Source organism: Neophocaena asiaeorientalis, unplaced genomic scaffold, assembly GCF_003031525.2.
Source record: "Neophocaena asiaeorientalis asiaeorientalis breed wild unplaced genomic scaffold, Neophocaena_asiaeorientalis_V1.1 scaffold629, whole genome shotgun sequence".
Classification (NCBI taxonomy): domain Eukaryota; kingdom Metazoa; phylum Chordata; class Mammalia; order Artiodactyla; family Phocoenidae; genus Neophocaena; species Neophocaena asiaeorientalis.
Genome location: NW_020175468.1, coordinates 8,242,906 through 8,261,515, shown reverse-complemented (window position 1 = coordinate 8,261,515; position 18,610 = coordinate 8,242,906). Strand labels below are relative to the sequence as shown.

At 49.7% G+C, this 18,610-nt stretch overlaps 1 protein-coding gene and 1 non-coding gene across 3 annotated transcripts in view; both read right to left on the bottom strand.

The window, feature by feature from the left end:
- Positions 1-77: 77 nt before the first annotated feature.
- Positions 78-18,610, bottom strand: part of LOC112415363 (F-box only protein 17) — a 28,191-nt gene continuing 9,658 nt past the window's right edge. The window contains exons 2-8 of one of the 2 annotated variants that reach the window (XM_024768289.1): positions 5,937-6,302; positions 5,116-5,227; positions 4,096-4,125; positions 3,547-3,579; positions 3,072-3,167; positions 2,460-2,595; positions 78-376 (exon numbers count right to left, since the gene is read on the bottom strand). In XM_024768289.1, the coding sequence (XP_024624057.1) occupies positions 233-376; positions 2,460-2,595; positions 3,072-3,167; positions 3,547-3,579; positions 4,096-4,125; positions 5,116-5,227; positions 5,937-6,302 (917 nt within the window). In that variant the 3' untranslated portion in view covers positions 78-232. The remainder of the gene's footprint in view (positions 377-2,459; positions 2,596-3,071; positions 3,168-3,546; positions 3,580-4,095; positions 4,126-5,115; positions 5,228-5,936; positions 6,303-18,610) is intronic. The other variant, XM_024768290.1, reaches the window with a different exon arrangement.
- LOC112415702 (U6 spliceosomal RNA) lies at positions 12,288-12,390 on the bottom strand. Its single transcript, XR_003006357.1, has one exon. It is a non-coding gene; the product is annotated as a U6 spliceosomal RNA (small nuclear RNA).

Below are 18,610 nucleotides of genomic sequence, written 5' to 3'. Positions count from 1 at the left end.
TGGGGAAGCAAGTGACCAGCCTGGTTGGATCCCTGGTTTCTCGAATAGCATGGGGGCCACCACGCTGAAGCAGCAGCAAGTCGGGTTCACTGGAAACATTCCGGGAACAGGCTACACGGGACCCCCACTGTCCTCGGGCATCCTCCGGCTCGTGGCCGCAGAGCCGACCTTGATTGATGATGGTGTCTGGCAGATGGCGGTCTGTCCCAGAAGGCCGGATCAGGCTGGTTAGCTAGGACAGGCGGATCCTGACCCTCACGCTGGAGTGGGTCACGAGGGCACCATAGTGCCCCACCCAGGAACGCGTGTCTCTTCCATACTGCTCAAAAGACACATAGCGGATGCCCTTGCCAAAGTTGGTAAAGACGTGGGAGACCTGTGCAGGGAAGGAGAGTGAGGGAGTGAGGCTCCATGGACTTCTCTTCCTCCGCAACCTCAACAGATATTCCCCAACACCAAGTAGGTACCTGGCCCTGCTCCAGGCGCTGGGGATATAGCTGTGAAGAAAGCAGCCAAAAGATCGTATCCTGGCGAAGCTGAGAGTCTAGACTGTGACGCTGAAGACAGATGGGGGAAAGGGCGGAGAAAATACTGCAGGAGGGTGGGATTGTAAAGCAAGGGCCCCACTGAGATGACAGAGACTTGATGGGGTGGGGGAGCCAAGTGGGGATCTGGAGTGTTCCAGACAGAGGAACAGTCAGTGCAAAGGCCCTGAGGTGGCAGTGTGCCTGGAGCAGAGTGAGGGGAGAAGTAAGAGATGGGGTCAGGGAGGTAGTGGACAGATCGTGTGGGGCCTTTGAGATTGGCCACAGAAGGACTTCGGCTTCTGGCTTTTTTTTTTTTTTGGCCACGCCACTCGGCATGTGGGATCTTGGTTCCCCTGAAGAGGGATTGAACCCACGCCCCCTGCAGTGGAAGCGTGGAGTCTTAACCACTGGACTGCCAGGGAAGTCCCTGGCTTCTGGCTTTTTAATCTTCTTTAATTTTTTAAATTGAGCTAAAATCCACCTAACATAAAACGTACCATTTAAAACTGTACAATTCAGTGGTTTTTTTGTTTGTGTGTGTGTGTGTGTATTCGTAATGTTATGCAATCATCACCACTATCTAATTCTGGAACATTTTCATCACCCCAGGAAGAAAACCTCGAATCCCTTAGCTGTCACTTCCAATTCCTCCCTCCCCCTATCCTCTGGCAACCAGTAATCTATCTGCTTTCTGTCTCTATGGCTTTGCTTATTCTGGAAATTTCATATAAATGCAGTCATACAATATGTGGCCCTTTGTGTCTGGCCTCTTTCACTTGGCACAGTTTCCAAGGCTCACGCATGTTGAAGTGTGAATCTGTACTTCATTCCTTTTTATAGCTGCATGATAGGCTGTTGGCTTTTGCTCTGAGATGTAGCCACGGAAGGGTTACAAGCAGGTGAGATCCGTGGTCTGACTCACCTTTTTTAAAAAATAAATTTATGGGCCTCCCTGGTGGCGCAGTGGTTGAGAGTCCGCCTGCCGATGCAGGGGATGCGGGTTCGTGCCCCGGTCCGGGAAGATCCCACATGCCGCGGAGCGGCTGGGCCCGTGAGCCATGGCCGCTGAGCCTGCGCGTCCGGAGCCTGTGCTCCGCAGTGGGAGAGGCCACAGCAGTGAGAGGCCTGCGTACCGCAAAAATAATAATAATAAAATAAAAATAAACTTATTTTATTTATTTATTATTTTTGGCTGTGTTGGATCTTCATTGCTGCACGCGGGCTTTCTCTAGTTGCGGCGAGCGAGGGCTACTCTTTGTTGCAGTACTCGGGCTTCTCTTGCTGCGGAGCATGGGCTTTAGGTGCGCAGGCTGTAGACTGCAGGCTCAGTAGTTGTGGCACACGGGTCTGCAACGGGAGAGGCCGCAGCAGTGAGAGGCCTGCGTACCACAAAAAAAATAAAATAAATAAATAAATAAATAAAAAATTTAAAATAGGAGCTTTCTGGATGCTGAGTCTGTGTGTTGGGTTGGGGGTGGGTGGGAAGAGATCAGGAATGGAAACCAAAAGACCACCTAAAAGTTTACTTTGATAAGTGAGGTATGATGACCATGACAGTTTAGGCTCAGGAGCCAGCCTGGGGTTGAATCAGGCCCTGCACGCTTTAGGGTGACTTCGGGCCAGTCACCTAACCTCCCATGCCTCAGTTTCCCCAACTCTAGAATGGGGATGGAGCAAGGACTTTGGTTCACTGCTGCATTTCTAGCAACTAGAGCATAGCAGGCACACAGTAGGTGCTCAAAAATGTCTGTTGAACAATGAGGCCATTGTGCTAATGAAATGAATTAATGGGTGAAACTCTTGGGCAGGCCTGTAATAAGGGTTCAATGATTGTTAGCTGTTGTTATAGATACCCAGCAGTGCTGAGAGCAGAATTTGAGCAGGGTGAGAGGTGGGTGTGCCTTTGGGTCAGGGAAGGTAGTCTGGACCCACCTGTCGGCAGCCTCTTTCAGTCCACTGAAGGACCGGGTTGGGTGATGCCGAGAACTTGACCACTTCGTTTTCGTACATGTCCAGGAGGCGGACCCGGAGCCGGTAGATGCAGCCGCAGTTCTCCCGGGCACCCCACCTACCGGGTGGCAGTGAGCCTTGATAGCCTCACCACCCGCTCAGGTTTCTGGGTTGGGGAGGGCGACTGAGGTCTGGCCTCCCTGCACTTTGAGGAGGTTAGGCCTGGGAAACTAGGGGGAGGAGCCTAGGTGCCCCTGGGGTGGAGCCAGGGCCTGGGGGAAGAGCCTGGGTGCTCCTGGGGGCAGATTCAGGAGGCTTTGGGTCAGGTGTATATGGAGGGGGGTGGGGAGGTAATGGTGTTCTGGGAAGGAACCACAACCTTGGGGAGGAGCTTGAGGGTGTAGGAATCTGGGGGTTCTGGGCTTACCAAAGTTCCGCCCCTCCCTGGCTCTGCTACTATGAGACCATCGCTTCCCCTCTGTCAGCCTCACTATGAAGGGGGTACAGTAGCAGTGCCAGCCCGTGGAGTTGATGGGGGTGTGAAATGACTCCCTTCTGCAGAACTGCTGCCACTACGGGGGGTTCTCCACTCACCAGTCGGCCACACAGATCTCGATTTGGGAGCTGTCGAGCAGCTCCTGCCACACACCCTCCATCACCAAGTCCACAAGCTGCCTCTTGAAGCACCATCTAGGAAGGGGGGATGATAGGATGGGTGGGGGGGTAGAGAGTCCCATCATTCAAGTGAGCCCAGAAATCACCTCCTCCCAGAAGCCTCCCCTGACTACCCTGTCTAAAGCAGCCCATCAGGGTTGCTCTACCAGACAAGATGTATGATGGGCTGTGCAACCCCACTGGCCTCTCAGATCCCCTCCACCCTTCACTCTGCTGTGGACTCCAGGAGGCTGACTGTATGCAGGCCTGCCCCTAATATTTGTGGGGACCAGGACATGAATACAAATGGAGGCCCACATACTAGACATCTGAGCAGAGAATTCTGGGGTCTCCTCAAGCACCAAGAGGCCCATGGTCTAAGGTTGTGTTGCCTGTATGGAAGGGTCTCCCTTACCCTCTACTTCCTGTTGGGTCAGCCAATGGGAAGCTCCAGCAGCAGATAGAAGGGAGAAGAGAGTGAAATCAGGGTATTTATTCTCCTGGCTCCCTCCCAAGGGATCATCGTGGGACTGTTGTATTTCTCAACGAAAGGGCCCTCTCCACAGTGCCCTCTCCTCCCAGCCTTCTCTGTCTTCATGTTTCGGTAATTGCTTCCTCCCCTTACCCCTGCCAGGCCTAGGGGTGGTAAGGTCCCTTCCCCCTACTGTTACTAGCCTAGAGTCCTGTAGTATTTCTTGTGTTCTGCCTGCACCTTTGTAAACAGTCCTTCTCCTCGAATTTCAATGTGCCATAATAACAGAAGTAGTGATTTATCAGAAGAACTGATAAATTGACCAGAACTGAACAGAGTGTTCAAGGACAGACCTAGGTTTGTATGGGAACTTCATAAATGATAGAGGTGGCACCGCCATTCCATGGGGGAAGGGAAGGATTCTTTAGTAGATGGTGTTGGGAAAACTGGCTCAATATAAGGAGGGGGATAAAAAGAAAACTGGATCCTTACCGAACATCACATTCAAGGTGGATTAAAGATCTAAATGTAAAAGATAAAACTATGAGGTTACTAGAAGAGAGTATAAGAGAACACTGTTAGGATCTAAGGGTAGGGAAGGATTTTTTAAACAAAATTTCAAAAAACAAATTCTAAAGCAAAAAGATGAATTTGATCATATGTAAATACCAAATAACACCATGGACATAGTTAATGCAGATGGTAGAGTGAGGGATTTCTGTAATGTCCAGGATGGACAAGGGACTGACAGCTAGAATATACAAGAAATTCTTGTATATCAATGAGAATAAGATATCAACCTTAATAGAAAATATGAACAGGCAACTTACAAAAGAGGGAATCCAAAAAGCTAACAAGCACATGAAGAGATGTTTAATTATTAGTAAACTGAAACATGCAAATTAAAATAACAATGAGATATCCCGTCACCCCTAATATACTGGTAACTACTAGAAAGCTAGATGCCACGAGAATGGTTGACTGTGGGGGGAGGGCACAAGGAAAATGGGTATGGGGTAAGAGGATACAGAGAATCAGCCAATCAAACTGTTTTTATGTCTTCACAGCATTTATCACCATCAGAAGCTCTGAAGTCAGACTACCCGGGTTCGAATCCCAGATCCACCATTTATAATAATGGTATTTGTGTCATAGGGTTATTGCCAGGATTTAAAAATTTACATGTAAAGCATCTGGCATAGAGTAAGCCCTCTAAATGTTTATTATGTTTTTTTTTTTTTTTTTTTACTGTTTGTGCGTTTAATGGCTTCCCCAACCCTACATCTAAAATGCAAATGAAAAAAGAGCAGGTTCCTGATCTTTCTGAATTTTCCTTGTGTCTCTGACATGTAAAACAGTGCCTGGTACCTGGTAGGCCCTTAACAAATATTAGCTGGTTGACTGACTGAACAAATGAATGTGCGAAGGAGAGGCTGAAAGTGGGTGAGGGTGAGGATGAGGACGGTAGGGTAGAGTCCCCCTCCCTCGCACCAGGGATCAAGGGCCACTCACTCGAAAGAAGTCACGAAGCAGGTCTGGGAAGGAGCGCCCGGCACCAGTATTAGGTTCTTTTCCACAGCCCAGCCATTCCCGCCGTGCTCCACCTCCCAGCCTCTGAAGCCCTCTGTGAGATATAAAAGGGTTGAACACCAGGAATTCGCCCGCCAGCTCGTCCCGCAGAGAACCCGCCACCACCTAGCTTGCTCCGCCCACCAGCTCCTCCCTCCCAGCAGGCTGTATTCGTGGTCCCACCCCACAACGGCGTCACTCAGCCCTGCCCATCCACTCAGCTTCTCCCCAGCCTCTCTAGGCCCCGCCCCCTGTTCTGCCTCCCTTCACCCTCAAACTACTGGGCTTCAATTCTGGCCCCGCCCCGGGCTCCTTACACCACCGCTTCCGGGCCCCTCCTACCTTGATCTCGCCCACTCACTCAGTTCCCCTCCCCACAGCCTCGCAATACGACCTTATATTTCTATGCAAGCTCCGCCCCTGCCAGCACCCAATCGGCTTCTCCCCAGGCCTCCCCGGGCTCCTCCCCCTTTAACCGCGCCCACCTAATCTACAGTTCAAGCATAGCTTCCCGGCCCAGTCCTCTGGATCCTTCTGCTCTGTCTCGCCCAGCCATCTTGGCTCGCTATACGGCCCACAGCCCCTGGCTCCTCCCACCCAGTTTCCCAAGAGCCTCGACCAAGTCCCCTGGCTCCCGGGCCCGCCCCTGTCTGCTTCACCCTGGCCGCGCCCACTCACTCCACCTCGCCTGGGTACCCAGGCCACACATCCTTTTGGTCTCTTTTTTCCCGCCCCTGCTGCTAGACCCTGCCTCCGGCACCCACGCTCTCCGCAGGAGTTGAAGATGAGGTTGCGGCCGAGGGGCGCTCTCAGGCAGTAGCGCGCCAGGGCACAGAGCGGAAACTCCTCCTCGTCCTCGCTGTTGGGCGGGCAGCGCTGGGCCACCGCGTAGAGAGCGCGGCCCTCCGCGCTGCGGTCGCGGGCCAGCTGCAGCAGCCACACGGTGGGCCCGTCCACCACGTCGCGCCAGGCGCGGCACACTGGGCGGCAGCGCGTCACTAACGCTCGCGGTGGCACGTGGCTCAGCACCTCCACGAGCAGCTCCGGCGGCAGCGCGTCCAAGGCTATGGGCGGGTCCGCGGGCAGCCGCCGCCGCGAAAGCCGGGCGCCCATCTCCGGCCGCCAGAGTCCTGCAGGTCGAGAGGGGTCGGCGGGTCAGAGCAGCCCGGCCTCCCTCCACCTCTCCTTCCAGGACGCAAGTCCCCTGCGACTTGACCGTGACCTCACCAGGTACACGGGCGACCGGGGGACTGCCATAACCAAGAAAATGCAGCATCTGTTTCCTACCACTTGGCTCTGGACGGGGACCGGTTTCTCCCCACCTTTTCCCCTCAAGCAACAAACCCCTGGCCTGATCACGACCCCACCAGGACTGCTAACCACGACTTCTGTCTCTGGCCGGTGCACTTGTGTCTGGCTAAGCACTTTACATATGACCATATGCACACTGAAGACCCATGAGAAAAATCCACCGAGGAGGAAACCATTTCCATCCCATCCCCCAACCTGTCCCAACTCTAGGGCCTTTGGAATCCAGGACCTGTCCTTCAGCAAAATCTATTTCTTCAATCTCTTCGCTGAAGATTCTTGTCACATTTTTGCTCTAACCAGAACCCAGCTGTCCTGTGAGCCTTCCAAGTGGGTAAATCTCCTTGCTCCCTGGTGCTGTTTCCAGAGATTCTCCCTCCATCCTCCCCCAAATGCCGCAGCTATGAATCTCATCATCAGGGTAGATCGTTTGTCACCTTGTCATCATCACCTGCTGACCCAGATGACTACCCCTCACTTCTCCATGATTTTAGTTCCAGGCTCACAGCCACTCAAGCTGCTCTTATCAGCATTCTTGGTGATTTCCGTATCCAGGATGACGATCCTTCCTTCTGCCACCAGGCCTCTCTTGTTCCCTGACCAGCTGTTCTTCTAGCCCCTCCATCCCATGGTCACACCTACACCTTGTCTCAGTAACCACAGCCTCTTCAGAGCCTCAGTCTCAGGCTTCTCACTCCCCACGCATCACCTCCTCTCTTTCCAGGTCTCTCCCTCCAGTGCCCTAGACCTACCCCCCCAACACACACACAGTCCTTCCAACCCACTATGATCTCCCATCCTTTGTCCCTACCTCTTTTTCACTGCACCACACCCCCTCAAGTCCTCAGTTCTTCCTTATCCAGCTTAAATTCCTTGGTTAATCATTTAAAACATTCTTTGCATACACCCTTGCCTCCTCTGGCTTCTTCCAACACGTGCCCCGGTTAAATCCAGCCCTCCACCTACCTGTGCCTGTACCCGCACAGTTTAAAGCAGCTGAAGAACAACACACAACTCCACTGGCTGGTCTCACTTAAAGTTTGTGCACTTGATGCTCAAGCGTACCCACAATGCTGCCTGGCAATCAGATTACATTTCTCTTATCCTCTTGCTCTTCCTCTCTGTAGATAACTATTTCACACCTTCTCCCCTATCCCCAACATATCACACTTCCTTCCACCTTTTCACTCTCTCTTTGCTTCTTCATTTTTTTTGGCCGCGCCGCGCAGCATGGGGGATCTTAGTTCCCCCACCAGGGATCGAACCCATGCTCCCTGCAGTGGAAACACGGAGTCCTAGCCACTGGACCACCAGGGAATTCCCTCCTTGCTTCTTATTTTGCAGAAAAACTAAAATCGATGGGAAGTGAACATCCAGAGACCCCCACTGCCCCATGTACCACCTGTGCTTTCCCACCGAGACTGCTCCCACCCCAGGTCACCGTCTCACGGTTCTCCCCTCTCTCTGCTGCGCTTTCAGCTTCCCCCTCTGCACTGGATCATTCCCGTCAGCTCGCACAGAGTCATCTCTCATCTGAAAACAAATTAAACTCCTCTTGACTCCACCTCCCCTTCCAGCTCTGACCCCATTTCTTTGCTCCTCTTTATAGTAAAGCTTCTCCAAAAAGTTGTCACACTCACTGCCTCCATATTTTCTACTGATCTTCTCTCTCAAACCTTCTCTAATCAGACTTTGCCCTCCTTCTCTACCCTGAAATGTCAAGGTCACCAATGACCCCCCCTTGGTGCTGAGTCAGTAGTCACGGTTCAATCCTCACCTTGCTTGACCTGTCAGCAGCACCTGACACAGTGAGGTGACGCTCTTCTCACTTGGCTCTGGGCCAGCACGTCCCTCTGGACCCCTCCCGTCTGCCTGTGGCTCCTAGTCGGTCTCCTCAGCTGTTCCTTCCTCCTCCCTCTGATTTCAGTGTCAGGGATCGGTCTTTTTTTTAAAAACAAATTTATTTATTTTTGACTGCGTTGGGTCTTCATCGCTGCGCATGGGCTTTCTCTAGTTGCAGCAAGCGGGGGCTACTCGGCTACTCTTTGTTGGGGTGCATGGGCTTCTCATTGAGGTGGCTTCTGTTGTTGCGGAGCACGGGCTCTAGGTGTGTGGGCTTCAGTAGTGTGGCGTGCGGGTTTAGTTGCTCTGCAGCATGTGGGATCTTCCCGATTAGGGCTTGAACCCGTGTCCTCTGAATTGGCAGGCAGATTCTTAACCACTGCACCACCAGGGAAGTCCCAGGGATGAGTCTTTGAACCTCCTCTATTCTCCATCACCTCTCACCTGGACCATTACTGTCTCCCTGCTCCTTTCCCCAGCTATCAGGTGTGAACACCTGAGTCAGGTCCTGTCCCTGCCCTGCTCAGAGCCCTCCTGTGGCTCCACCTCACTCAGGGTCAGGGCAAGGTCCTCAATGCAGCCCACAAGCCCCACACGATCTGTACCCATCACCTCCCTGCCCTCATCTCCCCCTCACTCACTCTGCCCCAGCCACACCGGCCTCCACACCTCAGGGCCTTTGCACAGGCTGTTTCCTCCACCTGGAACCAGAGCATTTCTTGGCTCACCTCCACATTCCCTTCAGTCTTTGCTCAGATGTCAACTTCTCCATGAGGCTGTCCCTGGCCACATTATTTACAATTTCAGGGCCTCATGACCATCACCTCCTCCTCCCTCCCGTTTTCTTACTTTATTCTTCCCTAAAGAGACCCACTTCACAGATGAGCAAACTGAGGCATAGCAAGGTGAAACACATTTATTTAACAAGAACTCAGTGAATAGCTCAAGACCTAGTGAGAAACGCATTTCATTTCCCCATCAGGGCAGAAGAGCTTAGTGATGAAATGCTCATGCCTGGGTCCAGCCAGCCTGGGTTTGAGTCCCAGCTAAGCCTCTTGCCTCAAGGGCAAATCACTTCAACTTTTTATGCCTCAGTTTCCTCTTCTGAAAATGAGGATGTTAACCTTACCCACTTCATAGGGTTATTGTGAGGATGAAACGAATTAATATTTATTTGTAAAGCGCTTAAATAATCGCTGGTGTTTCATAAATAAAAGTGGTATTGATATAATATTAGACACTAAATTATGTTAGTTGCTATTATTATTACACACCATAAAAAGATGGCGAGCAACCATTTAGCTACAATATTTTCATCTGGTGACATTTACTGAGCCCTTACTAAACCACCCGTGCTGAGCATTTAAGCTGGATCATCGCACTGAATCCCATCATCGTGTTTTAATGTCCAAAACAATCCTTGGAGGTTGCCCTGGGTTAAGAGGCTTCAATGATCTATAATGCTTGTTATACTATCTAATGCCAGTAAGTGCTCCATTCATGTCAGCTGTTACTATTTTGAAATAAATTGATTAAGGTCTTGTTAAGGATTAAGGCTCTATCAAGCCAGCGGTCCGTGGACGTGGCACAAAGCCCGATTCCCCTTCATCCCCACAACAGAGAACTGAAGTTGTGGAGACACGCTTTAGAGACTAGGGTGTGCTTTGCCCCAGGTGGTTATTAGCTGCATTAATAATTAGCTGCAGTTTACAAGCGAATCCACCAGCTTGCCCGGTATGGATGTGTGCCGATCACTGGCAAACAGGGGATTCCTGGAGCTGGGGGTGGTCCCCTCACACAACGAGGGCAGCCAGACTTCACTGAGGGGCAAGGACCTTCAAGTGATGTACCATGCGAGCCCTGGGTATTCAAAATGATTGTGTGTGATGCTCTCCTGAGGACCACGAGGTGCCTTGTAGCCAACATGTCCAACACGGCTGAATGCCAACGACTGGCTGGGTCAGAATGGCATGGCGCTGCCTGCTGCTAGGGTGTTTGGGAGTGTGTGTGTGGGGGTGTGTTTGGTGGGGAGGATATTGTATTGGTTGTCACAGTGACTGGGGGATGGTACTGATATTCGGTTTCCAGGGACCTGTGATGCATGGCAGACATCTTCCCCAGATGGTTATAACAACGTATCCAAACTGATGTGCTCTTTTCCAGGGACTGGCCATTCTCCATTAAGGAGTGGCGTCCACAGCCCTCCCCTTGACATGGGCAGGCCTTTGGGATTGTTTCGCCTTTCAGAGCATTGCAGAAGTGACATTGCTAAGGGATTTCAGAGGCTGGGTCAGGAAAGAGGATACAGCCTCTGCCTGACTCTCTGGGGATGCATGCATGGGGAGCCGTGAGTCCAGCGGTGTGCTCCTACAACGTTTAACAACTGGCTCTGTAGGGGAGAAAAAGAAGAGTCTGGGTGTGTAGCATTTGCTGATTTCTGTGGCGTGTATACACCTTCCATGGCTGACAACAAGCTACCAACACGACGTCCCTGGACTTTGGCGTTGGAAAGAGCTGTCCACAACGTGCTTCCAGGATCCAGTGTGAGCCAGCTCCAGACACCACGGCCTGAGTCACCATGTAAGTCTGGCTGCCCTGAAGTCGTCACACTGGAGATACACAGGGAGATAGACATGCTTGGGAGCCCCAGCTGTTTGGGTCTCCCCATCCAAGGTGCTACAGAGAGGAGTGAATGAGCCCTCAGATGACCCAGTCCCAACCACTGCCTGATGGCACCTGCACAAGAGCCCCTGAGAACTGCTTAGCTGAGCCCGGTCAATCCCCAGAGCCGTCAAAATAATAAAGGAATGGTTATTGTTTTAAGCCATTGCATTTTGAGTGGTCTGTTACGCAGCACTTGCTAAATGTAACGATGCTCAGTGACCTGTATCTCAGGGGACAGGTACCACTTGCAAAGGGGGGCCAAGAGAATTCCGGTCAGCATTAAAAGTTCCATCTGGAATGGATAAAGAAGATGTGGTCCATATAAACCATGGAATACTACTCAGCCGTAAAGAAGAATGAAATGATGTCATTTGCAGCAACGTGGACGGACCTGGAGCTTATCATACGAAGTGAAGCAAATCAGAAAAAGACAAATACCATATGATATCATTTATATGTGGAACTAAAATAGGACACAAATGAACTTATCTGTGAAACAGAAACAGACTCACAGACATAGAGAACAGACTTGTGGTTGGTTGCCAAGAGGGAGGGGTGTGGGGGAGGGATGGACTGAAAGTTTGGGATTAGCAGATGCAAACTATTATAAATATTATAGAATGAATTAACCACAAGGTCCTACTGTATAGCACAGGGAACTATATTCAATATCCTGTGATAAACCATAATGGAAAAGAATATAAAAATGAATGTATATGTATATGTGTATAACTGAGTCACTTTGCTGTACAGCAGAAATTAACATAACATTATAAATCAACTCTACTTCAATAAGTTAAAAAAAAAGTTCCATCTGGGCAGAGGAACTGCCTTTAGAAACATTTAGAAAGGTTGTTTTTCTTTCTTCTTGTTTTTTTTTTTTTTTTTTTGCGGTATGCGGGCCTCTCACTGTTGTGGCCTCTCCCGTTGCAGAGCACAGGCTCCGGACGCGCAGGCTCAGCGGCCATGGCTCACGGGCCCAGCCGCTCCGCGGCATGTGGGATCTTCCCGGACTGGGGCACGAACCCGTGTCCCCTGCATCGGCAGGCGGACTCTCAACCACTGCGCCACCAGGGAAGCCCTCTTCTTGTTTCTTGATCTGAGGGCTGGTTACATGTGCGTTCGTTTGTAAACATTCATCAGGTTGTACAGTTTGTGTACTTTCTAGAAAAGGTTTACTAGAAACGATAACAACAATAAAAACAGAGATGGTAGTCCATGGAAAGGAACGAAGGGATGTCCAAAAAGCTCTCCCCACTGTTATCAAACAAAAGATAGGATTATGATTATTACTATTATTTTAAAATATGGAACGCTTCACAGATTTGCTTGTCATTCTGGTGCAGGGGCCAGGCTAATCTTCTATTGTTCCAATTTTAGTATATGTGCTGCCAAAGTGAGCACGATAGGATTATTTTTAAATTAAGGACCCCATGAGAGTATTAAGAGGTAGCTTCTCTCTCTCCTCAGTGGTTCCTCCAATCAAGTAGGGCCTTTTTATACTGATGGAAAATTTTGCACAAAAATACCTCCATGACTCAGTGGTGATACCATTGCCATGGTTTGGTGGCATATACTTATAATAACCATTATTTTATGATTATTTTTTTATGGCTCTATGGACTGACTGGGCTCAGCCAAGCAGTTCTCAGCGGCTCTCATGCAGTGGTCTTCAGGCAGGGGCTGGTGCTGGGTCACCTGAAGGCTCACCACTCCTCTGTCGAGCACCGGAGGTGGGGACTCAAACAGCTGGGGGCTCCCCAGCATTTCTCCGTCTCCACGTGGTCTCCTGCTAGCGCATACTTTTCCCTGAGTAGCCACTCTTTTTTTTTTTTAAATGCTTTTTGCTACATAAAAGTAAACACTTTATTTTCTTTGTTGTACAAATCACGATGATGGAATTGTCCTTCTCTCTCTCTTTTGTTTTTGGCCGTGTGGCGCAGCATGTGGGATCTTAGTTCCCCTACCAGGGATCAAACCCTGGTACATTTTGGTACTTGAAATATCAAGTCGTTAACTTTTGTTTTATGAATTTGGAAGACTGAACAGTTACTGTGAATAGTAATATTTCAGTATCGGTCTAAAAAAATACATAGGTATTGTCCTTGTCTCCCTTTCTTAGGAGTCAGTGTTTTTTCACTGTATAATTATTTCAGCTTTGGGAATTTCCTGGCAGTCCAGTGTTAGGACTCGGAGCTCTCACTGCCGAGGGCGTGGGTTCCATTCCAGATCAGGGAACTAAGATCCCACAAGCTGTGCAGCGTGGCAAAAAAAAAAAAAAAAAAAAAAAATTTAAAAATCAGCTTTTCTGTATGCTTGAATTCGCTTTTCTGTATCGTTGAATTTTTTCAGAATATAATCATGTGGGTAGAAAAGACCCAACTGTCAAAGATTCAGTGTCCAGGCTTCCCTGGTGGTACAGTGATTAAGAATCCGCCTGTCAGCGTAGGGGACACAGGTTCGAGCCCTGGTCCAGGAAGATCCCACATGCCTCGGATGCCACAACTACTGAGGCTGTGCTCTAGAGCCCATGAGCCACAACTACCGAGCCCGCATGTCGCAACTGCTGAAGCCCGCACGCCTAGAGGCCATGCTCTGCAACAAGAGAAGCCACTGCAATGAGAAGCCCGCGCACCGCAACGAGGAGTAGCCCCCACTCGCCGCAACTAGAGAAAGCCCACACGCAACAACGAAGACCCAATGCAGCCAAAAATAAATAAGTTAAAAAAAACCAAGATTCAGTGTCTGTAAAGCCTATTAGGACCCTCTGCCGAGGGCAGGGAGCAACTGAAGGTTTCCAGGATCCTGGGCTGCTGCTGCCAGCAGGATAGCTGATGGTCAGGAGCTCCCACTATGGAGGCAGATGATCAACGTTCAAATCCTGGTTCTGCCTCTTCTTGGGCAGGCCATCACTTAGGCATGTTGCTGGCCTCTGAGCCTCAGTTTTCTTGTCTGTAACATGGGAATAACTATTGTTCTACCTCAAAGGATGGATGTGAGCAGTGAAGGACAAATATCCCTAAGCCATGCCTGGGACTCAAGGAATAACTCCCAATGGTCATAGAAGAGCTGTAGGCTTTCGCTCTTTGGATGAGGATTTGATAATCTGAAAGAATTAGGAACCTAGTGAGATGCCCTCTGTGGATCCCCCTTGTGGAGAAGGGAAATGGGAGAGGGGGGTGGGCACACATCTACCTCATCACCCTTTCAAAACTCTGCCAACTACCCAGGGCACCCATGATGAACTTGAATTCCTCAGGGAGAATGCATGAGCAAACCACCAAGCCAAAGCCAGAAACTACTTCCAATAACACCCCATGGAGAGATATGCACCTGCATAAGCTGGGGGATCTTGGTGGTGGGATTTGTGGTGCATTTCTGCTGCGTGTGTACACGTACATGTTCCATTTATATTTGCACACAGGGAGCCCTGTTTCCCAGAATGGGTACCTTTTTAAAAAAATTACCTTCATGGATGTATAAGTTACATCCAATAAGATGCACACACTTCAAGTGTACAATTTGTGTTCTAACAACTGCGTACCTCTGTACAACCGTGCCCACAGCCAAGATGTGGGACATTTCTTTCACTCTAAAAGGTTTACCCCTTCCCAGTTAAGCCCCACCTCCATCCCCGCCACTAATCTGCTTTCTGTCACTATAAATTCGAGTTTTCTCTTCTAGAATTTCATATAAATGGAATCATATGGTGTGCCAGTTATTAATTTACTTCCTCACAGCTCCAAGTTGAGAAATTGGAATCTGGGCGTGTAAATCTTTTCCCTTTGCCGGCTGACATGTTAAATTTTTCCAATAGAGGGAGCCAGAGAGGCATTGCAGGAGGAACTGCTGTGTTAGATTCTGCTGCACAGCAAAGTGAATATGCATACATATATCTCCGTATCTCCTCCCTCTTGAGCCTCCCTCCCACCCTCCCTATCCCACCCCTCTAGACGGTCGCAAAGCACCGAGCTGATCTCCCTGTGCTATGCGGCTGCTTGCCACTAGCTATCTATTTTACATTTGGTAGTGTATATATGTCCATGCCACTCTCTCACTTCGCCCCAGCTTCCCCCTCCCCCCATCCCGTGTCCTCAAGTCCATTCTCTATGTCTGCGTATTTATTCCTGCCCTGCCACTAGGTTCATCAGTACCATTTTCTTTTTCCTTTTTTTAGATTCCATATATATGTGTTATTTGCAGTGAGGTGGATGGACCTAGAGTCTGTCATACAGAGGAAGGGGTTTTGCTTCCCACTTCCAGACTGCCGGGATAGGCAGTTTCTCCTGCCCCACTCCCAAGCGTACATGCATGCTTCTCCGTTGTCTGGCAGTCAGCAGCATCCCTCAGCCAGCACGCTCCCCTGCCACCCACCTCAGCTGGTTTCCTAGCCGAGTGGGAACTGCTTTCCCCGGCATCCTAGAGGACTGACTTCTGGCAAGTTCCAGAGGGTGGATTTCCAGCAAGTTCTACAGCTGCAGCACCAAAGGGATTCTTTTGCCCTTTAGTGAGCCATCTCCAAGTGTTCTCCAAAAACAGCAGGGATTCTGGGGCTGCCACGGACGGCCTGGGACTGGCATCTTTCTCAAGCTCTCTGTCTTAGATCTTAGGGGTAGTGGCTGCCCCTTGTAGTTGCTATTTCTTTTTTTTTTTTTTTTTTTTTTTTTTTTTTTTTTGCGGTACGCAGGCCTCTCCTGTGGCAGAGCACAGGTTCCGGACGCGCAGGCCCAGCGGCCATGGCTCACGGGCCCAGCTGCTCCGCGTCATGTGGGATCTTCCCGGACCGGGGCACGAACCCGTGTCCCCTGCATCGGCAGGCGAATTCTCAACCACTGCGCCACCAGGGAAGCCTTGTAGTTGCTATTTCTATATTCTTTAGCATTATTTCTTAGCAGCTAACCCCTCTAACTCTAATTCTCTGCTATAATTAATAATTCTGTATATTAAACATTCTCCCTTCAAATTCCTGTGTGGTTCCAGTCTCCTGATTGGACCCTGACTGATAGCTATAGAATGTGCCCCTGTGTCTTCTTTCCTTCAGCATCACATTCTGTGATTCAGCCACGTCGTTGCATGTATCCATCAGTAGTTCACTCCTTTTTATCGCGGAGTAGTATTCCGTTGAACAGGTTAAACCACGACCTGTTTACCCACCCAGCATGATGGACATTTGGGCTGTTTCCAGCTTGAGGCTATTATGAATAAAGCTTCTATGAACATGCACATACGAGTGTTTGTGTGGACATACGTTTTCATTTCTCATGAGTAACTATGTAGGAGTGGAATTCTTGGATCACATGGTAAGTGTGTATTTCACTTTACGAGAACACGCCCGGTCGTTTCTTTCAGCATGATTGTGCCATTTGCGATCCCATCAACCATGTATGAGAGTTGCAGTTGTCAGCACCTCGTATTGTGAATCTTTTCAATTTTAGACAGAATGGCTTCCTTTTGATGCCCCGGGGAGATTTTCCTCTACCTGACAACCTCATTTATTAGTTTTTTTTTTTTTTTTGGCTGCCCCTTGCAGCTTGTGGGATCTTAGTTCCCCGACCAAGGACTGAACCCGCGCCCTCAGGAGTGGAGGTGCGCAGTCCTAAGCCCTGGACTGCCAGGGAATTCTCTCCCTTATTAATTTTAACTCTTTACTCTGAACTGTGGTGCCAGTGTTGTTTCTAACCTGTGACAAATGGTTACAGAAAAACCATCAATAAAACAAGATTGAAAATTCTTTGTTTTTTGGAATTATTTGCATGTACAAAGATTTGGTGTGTCTTCTCGTACAAGAAGGCAGACTGAGCTATTGATGATCAGAGCCTCTACTGGCCTGTAAGAGTTTTTAGGTAGATTTTTAAAAAAACGGTACCCTTTCTGGGTGAATGCAAGCCTGGGGTAGCAGGGCCTGGTGATCAGAGCAAGGGCTGCATTCAAGCCCCCGGCTGGCCTCATAATAATAATAGCTGGTTCTGTGCTAGATGCTGTCAAAACAGAATCCCAGGAATCCCAAGTTCAAATGCCTACAAGAGACAGGCAGTATCCAAAGTGAGACCAACTGGGTGGAAGCAAACCGGAGAGAAGAGCCCAGCCTGGAGGCTGTGCCAGTGTTCACTGTGGCTGATTTATTGCCCAGTAGGAAGGTGGGCCCAGTTTGGCTACATTTTCCAGTTTGTCAAGTGATTGGAAATCCCTGTTTTTATGTGAAATCACCCAATTTTTAAATGTTAGCAGTGCATTTAAAGAAAAAAAAATAAAGAACCGTGTGGGCCAGGTGAGACAGATCTGCAGACCCAAGGAACTGATTGCGGGTAGCCTTTTGTGGCTTCTGTATTATCCCAGTTGATCTTCACACCATGAGGAAACTGAGGCCCAGAGAGGTGAAATGAGGCACAAAAGGTCACACAGCAGTCAGAAGTGGAGTGGCGATGGGAATCTGGGCAGTCTGATCTCCCTCCCAAAGGGCATCCTCCCTATGTACAGCAAAGAAATTAAAAAGCAAAGTGAACAGGAGGGAGACCATCACCAAGAAAGAAATGTTGATAAATTTCTGCAAGACAGAAAGCAGAAAGAAGTGTAGGGGCTAGTACAGAACTCAAGGTGGGGACAATGGAGCCTCAAGGACCCCCAGAGGCTCTGGACCCAGAGTTGAGGATCCAGAGGGGCCCAGGCTGTGGTAGAAGTGCAGGTCAGGAGTCGAGAGGGCAGAGGGAGGACAGAGGTTAGTCCATCTCTGAAAAACTGTGCCTGTTGGTTCCCCGTTCCCTCACCTTCCTCCCCCATGCTTTGCCACACAGATCTCAAGCTACCCAACATTCACATACAGGAAAAACAAAACAATACTGGATGACTGTTCTTTGAAAACATTGCATGAAGCATCCAGGAAGTGCCCAGGCTGCCGGTGCTCCTGAGGATAGCCTTCCCCTCTCTGGCATCTGGGAGTGAGCTCCCAGCAGCCTGGTTTCCCCCAACTTATCACTGACAAGTGCTGCCTCCAAACACAGGGTTCTCAGTCATACCTTCAGCTGGACAAAGAGGCCAGTGGGAAAGCAGGACCATATTTACGAAAGCCCCAAATTTCATACCAGTTACTTAAATAAGTCACCCAGCCCCTTGTTCGTTTGAAAATGTGATTGGACAAGCAGGGATCACCAGATGCTTAAAGGAAACCAGCAGCCTGAAAAAGAACCAGTAAGATAAACATGCAGGGCTTCCCTGGTGGCGCAGTGGTTAAGAATCCGCCTGCCAATGCAGCAGACACGGGTTGAAGCCCTGGTTCCTGAAGATGCCGCGGAGCAACTAAGCCTGTGCGCCACAACTACTGAGCCTGCAAGCCACAACTACTGAGCCCGTGTGCCACAACTACTGAAGCTTGCATGCCTAGAGCCCGTGCTCCCCAACAAGAGAAGCCACCGCAATGAGAGGCCCATACACCACAACGAAGAGTAGCCCCTGCTCACCGCAACTAGAGAAAGCCGCGCACAGCAACAAAGACCCAATGCAGCCAAAAATAAATAATAAATTAATTTTAAAAAAAAGATAAACATGCAGAGCAAAAGTGAACTGACCCCAGAGGTAACAGAGACAGTTCAGAGGGCCAAAAGAATGTAAAGGAAAAGAAAAACCCTAA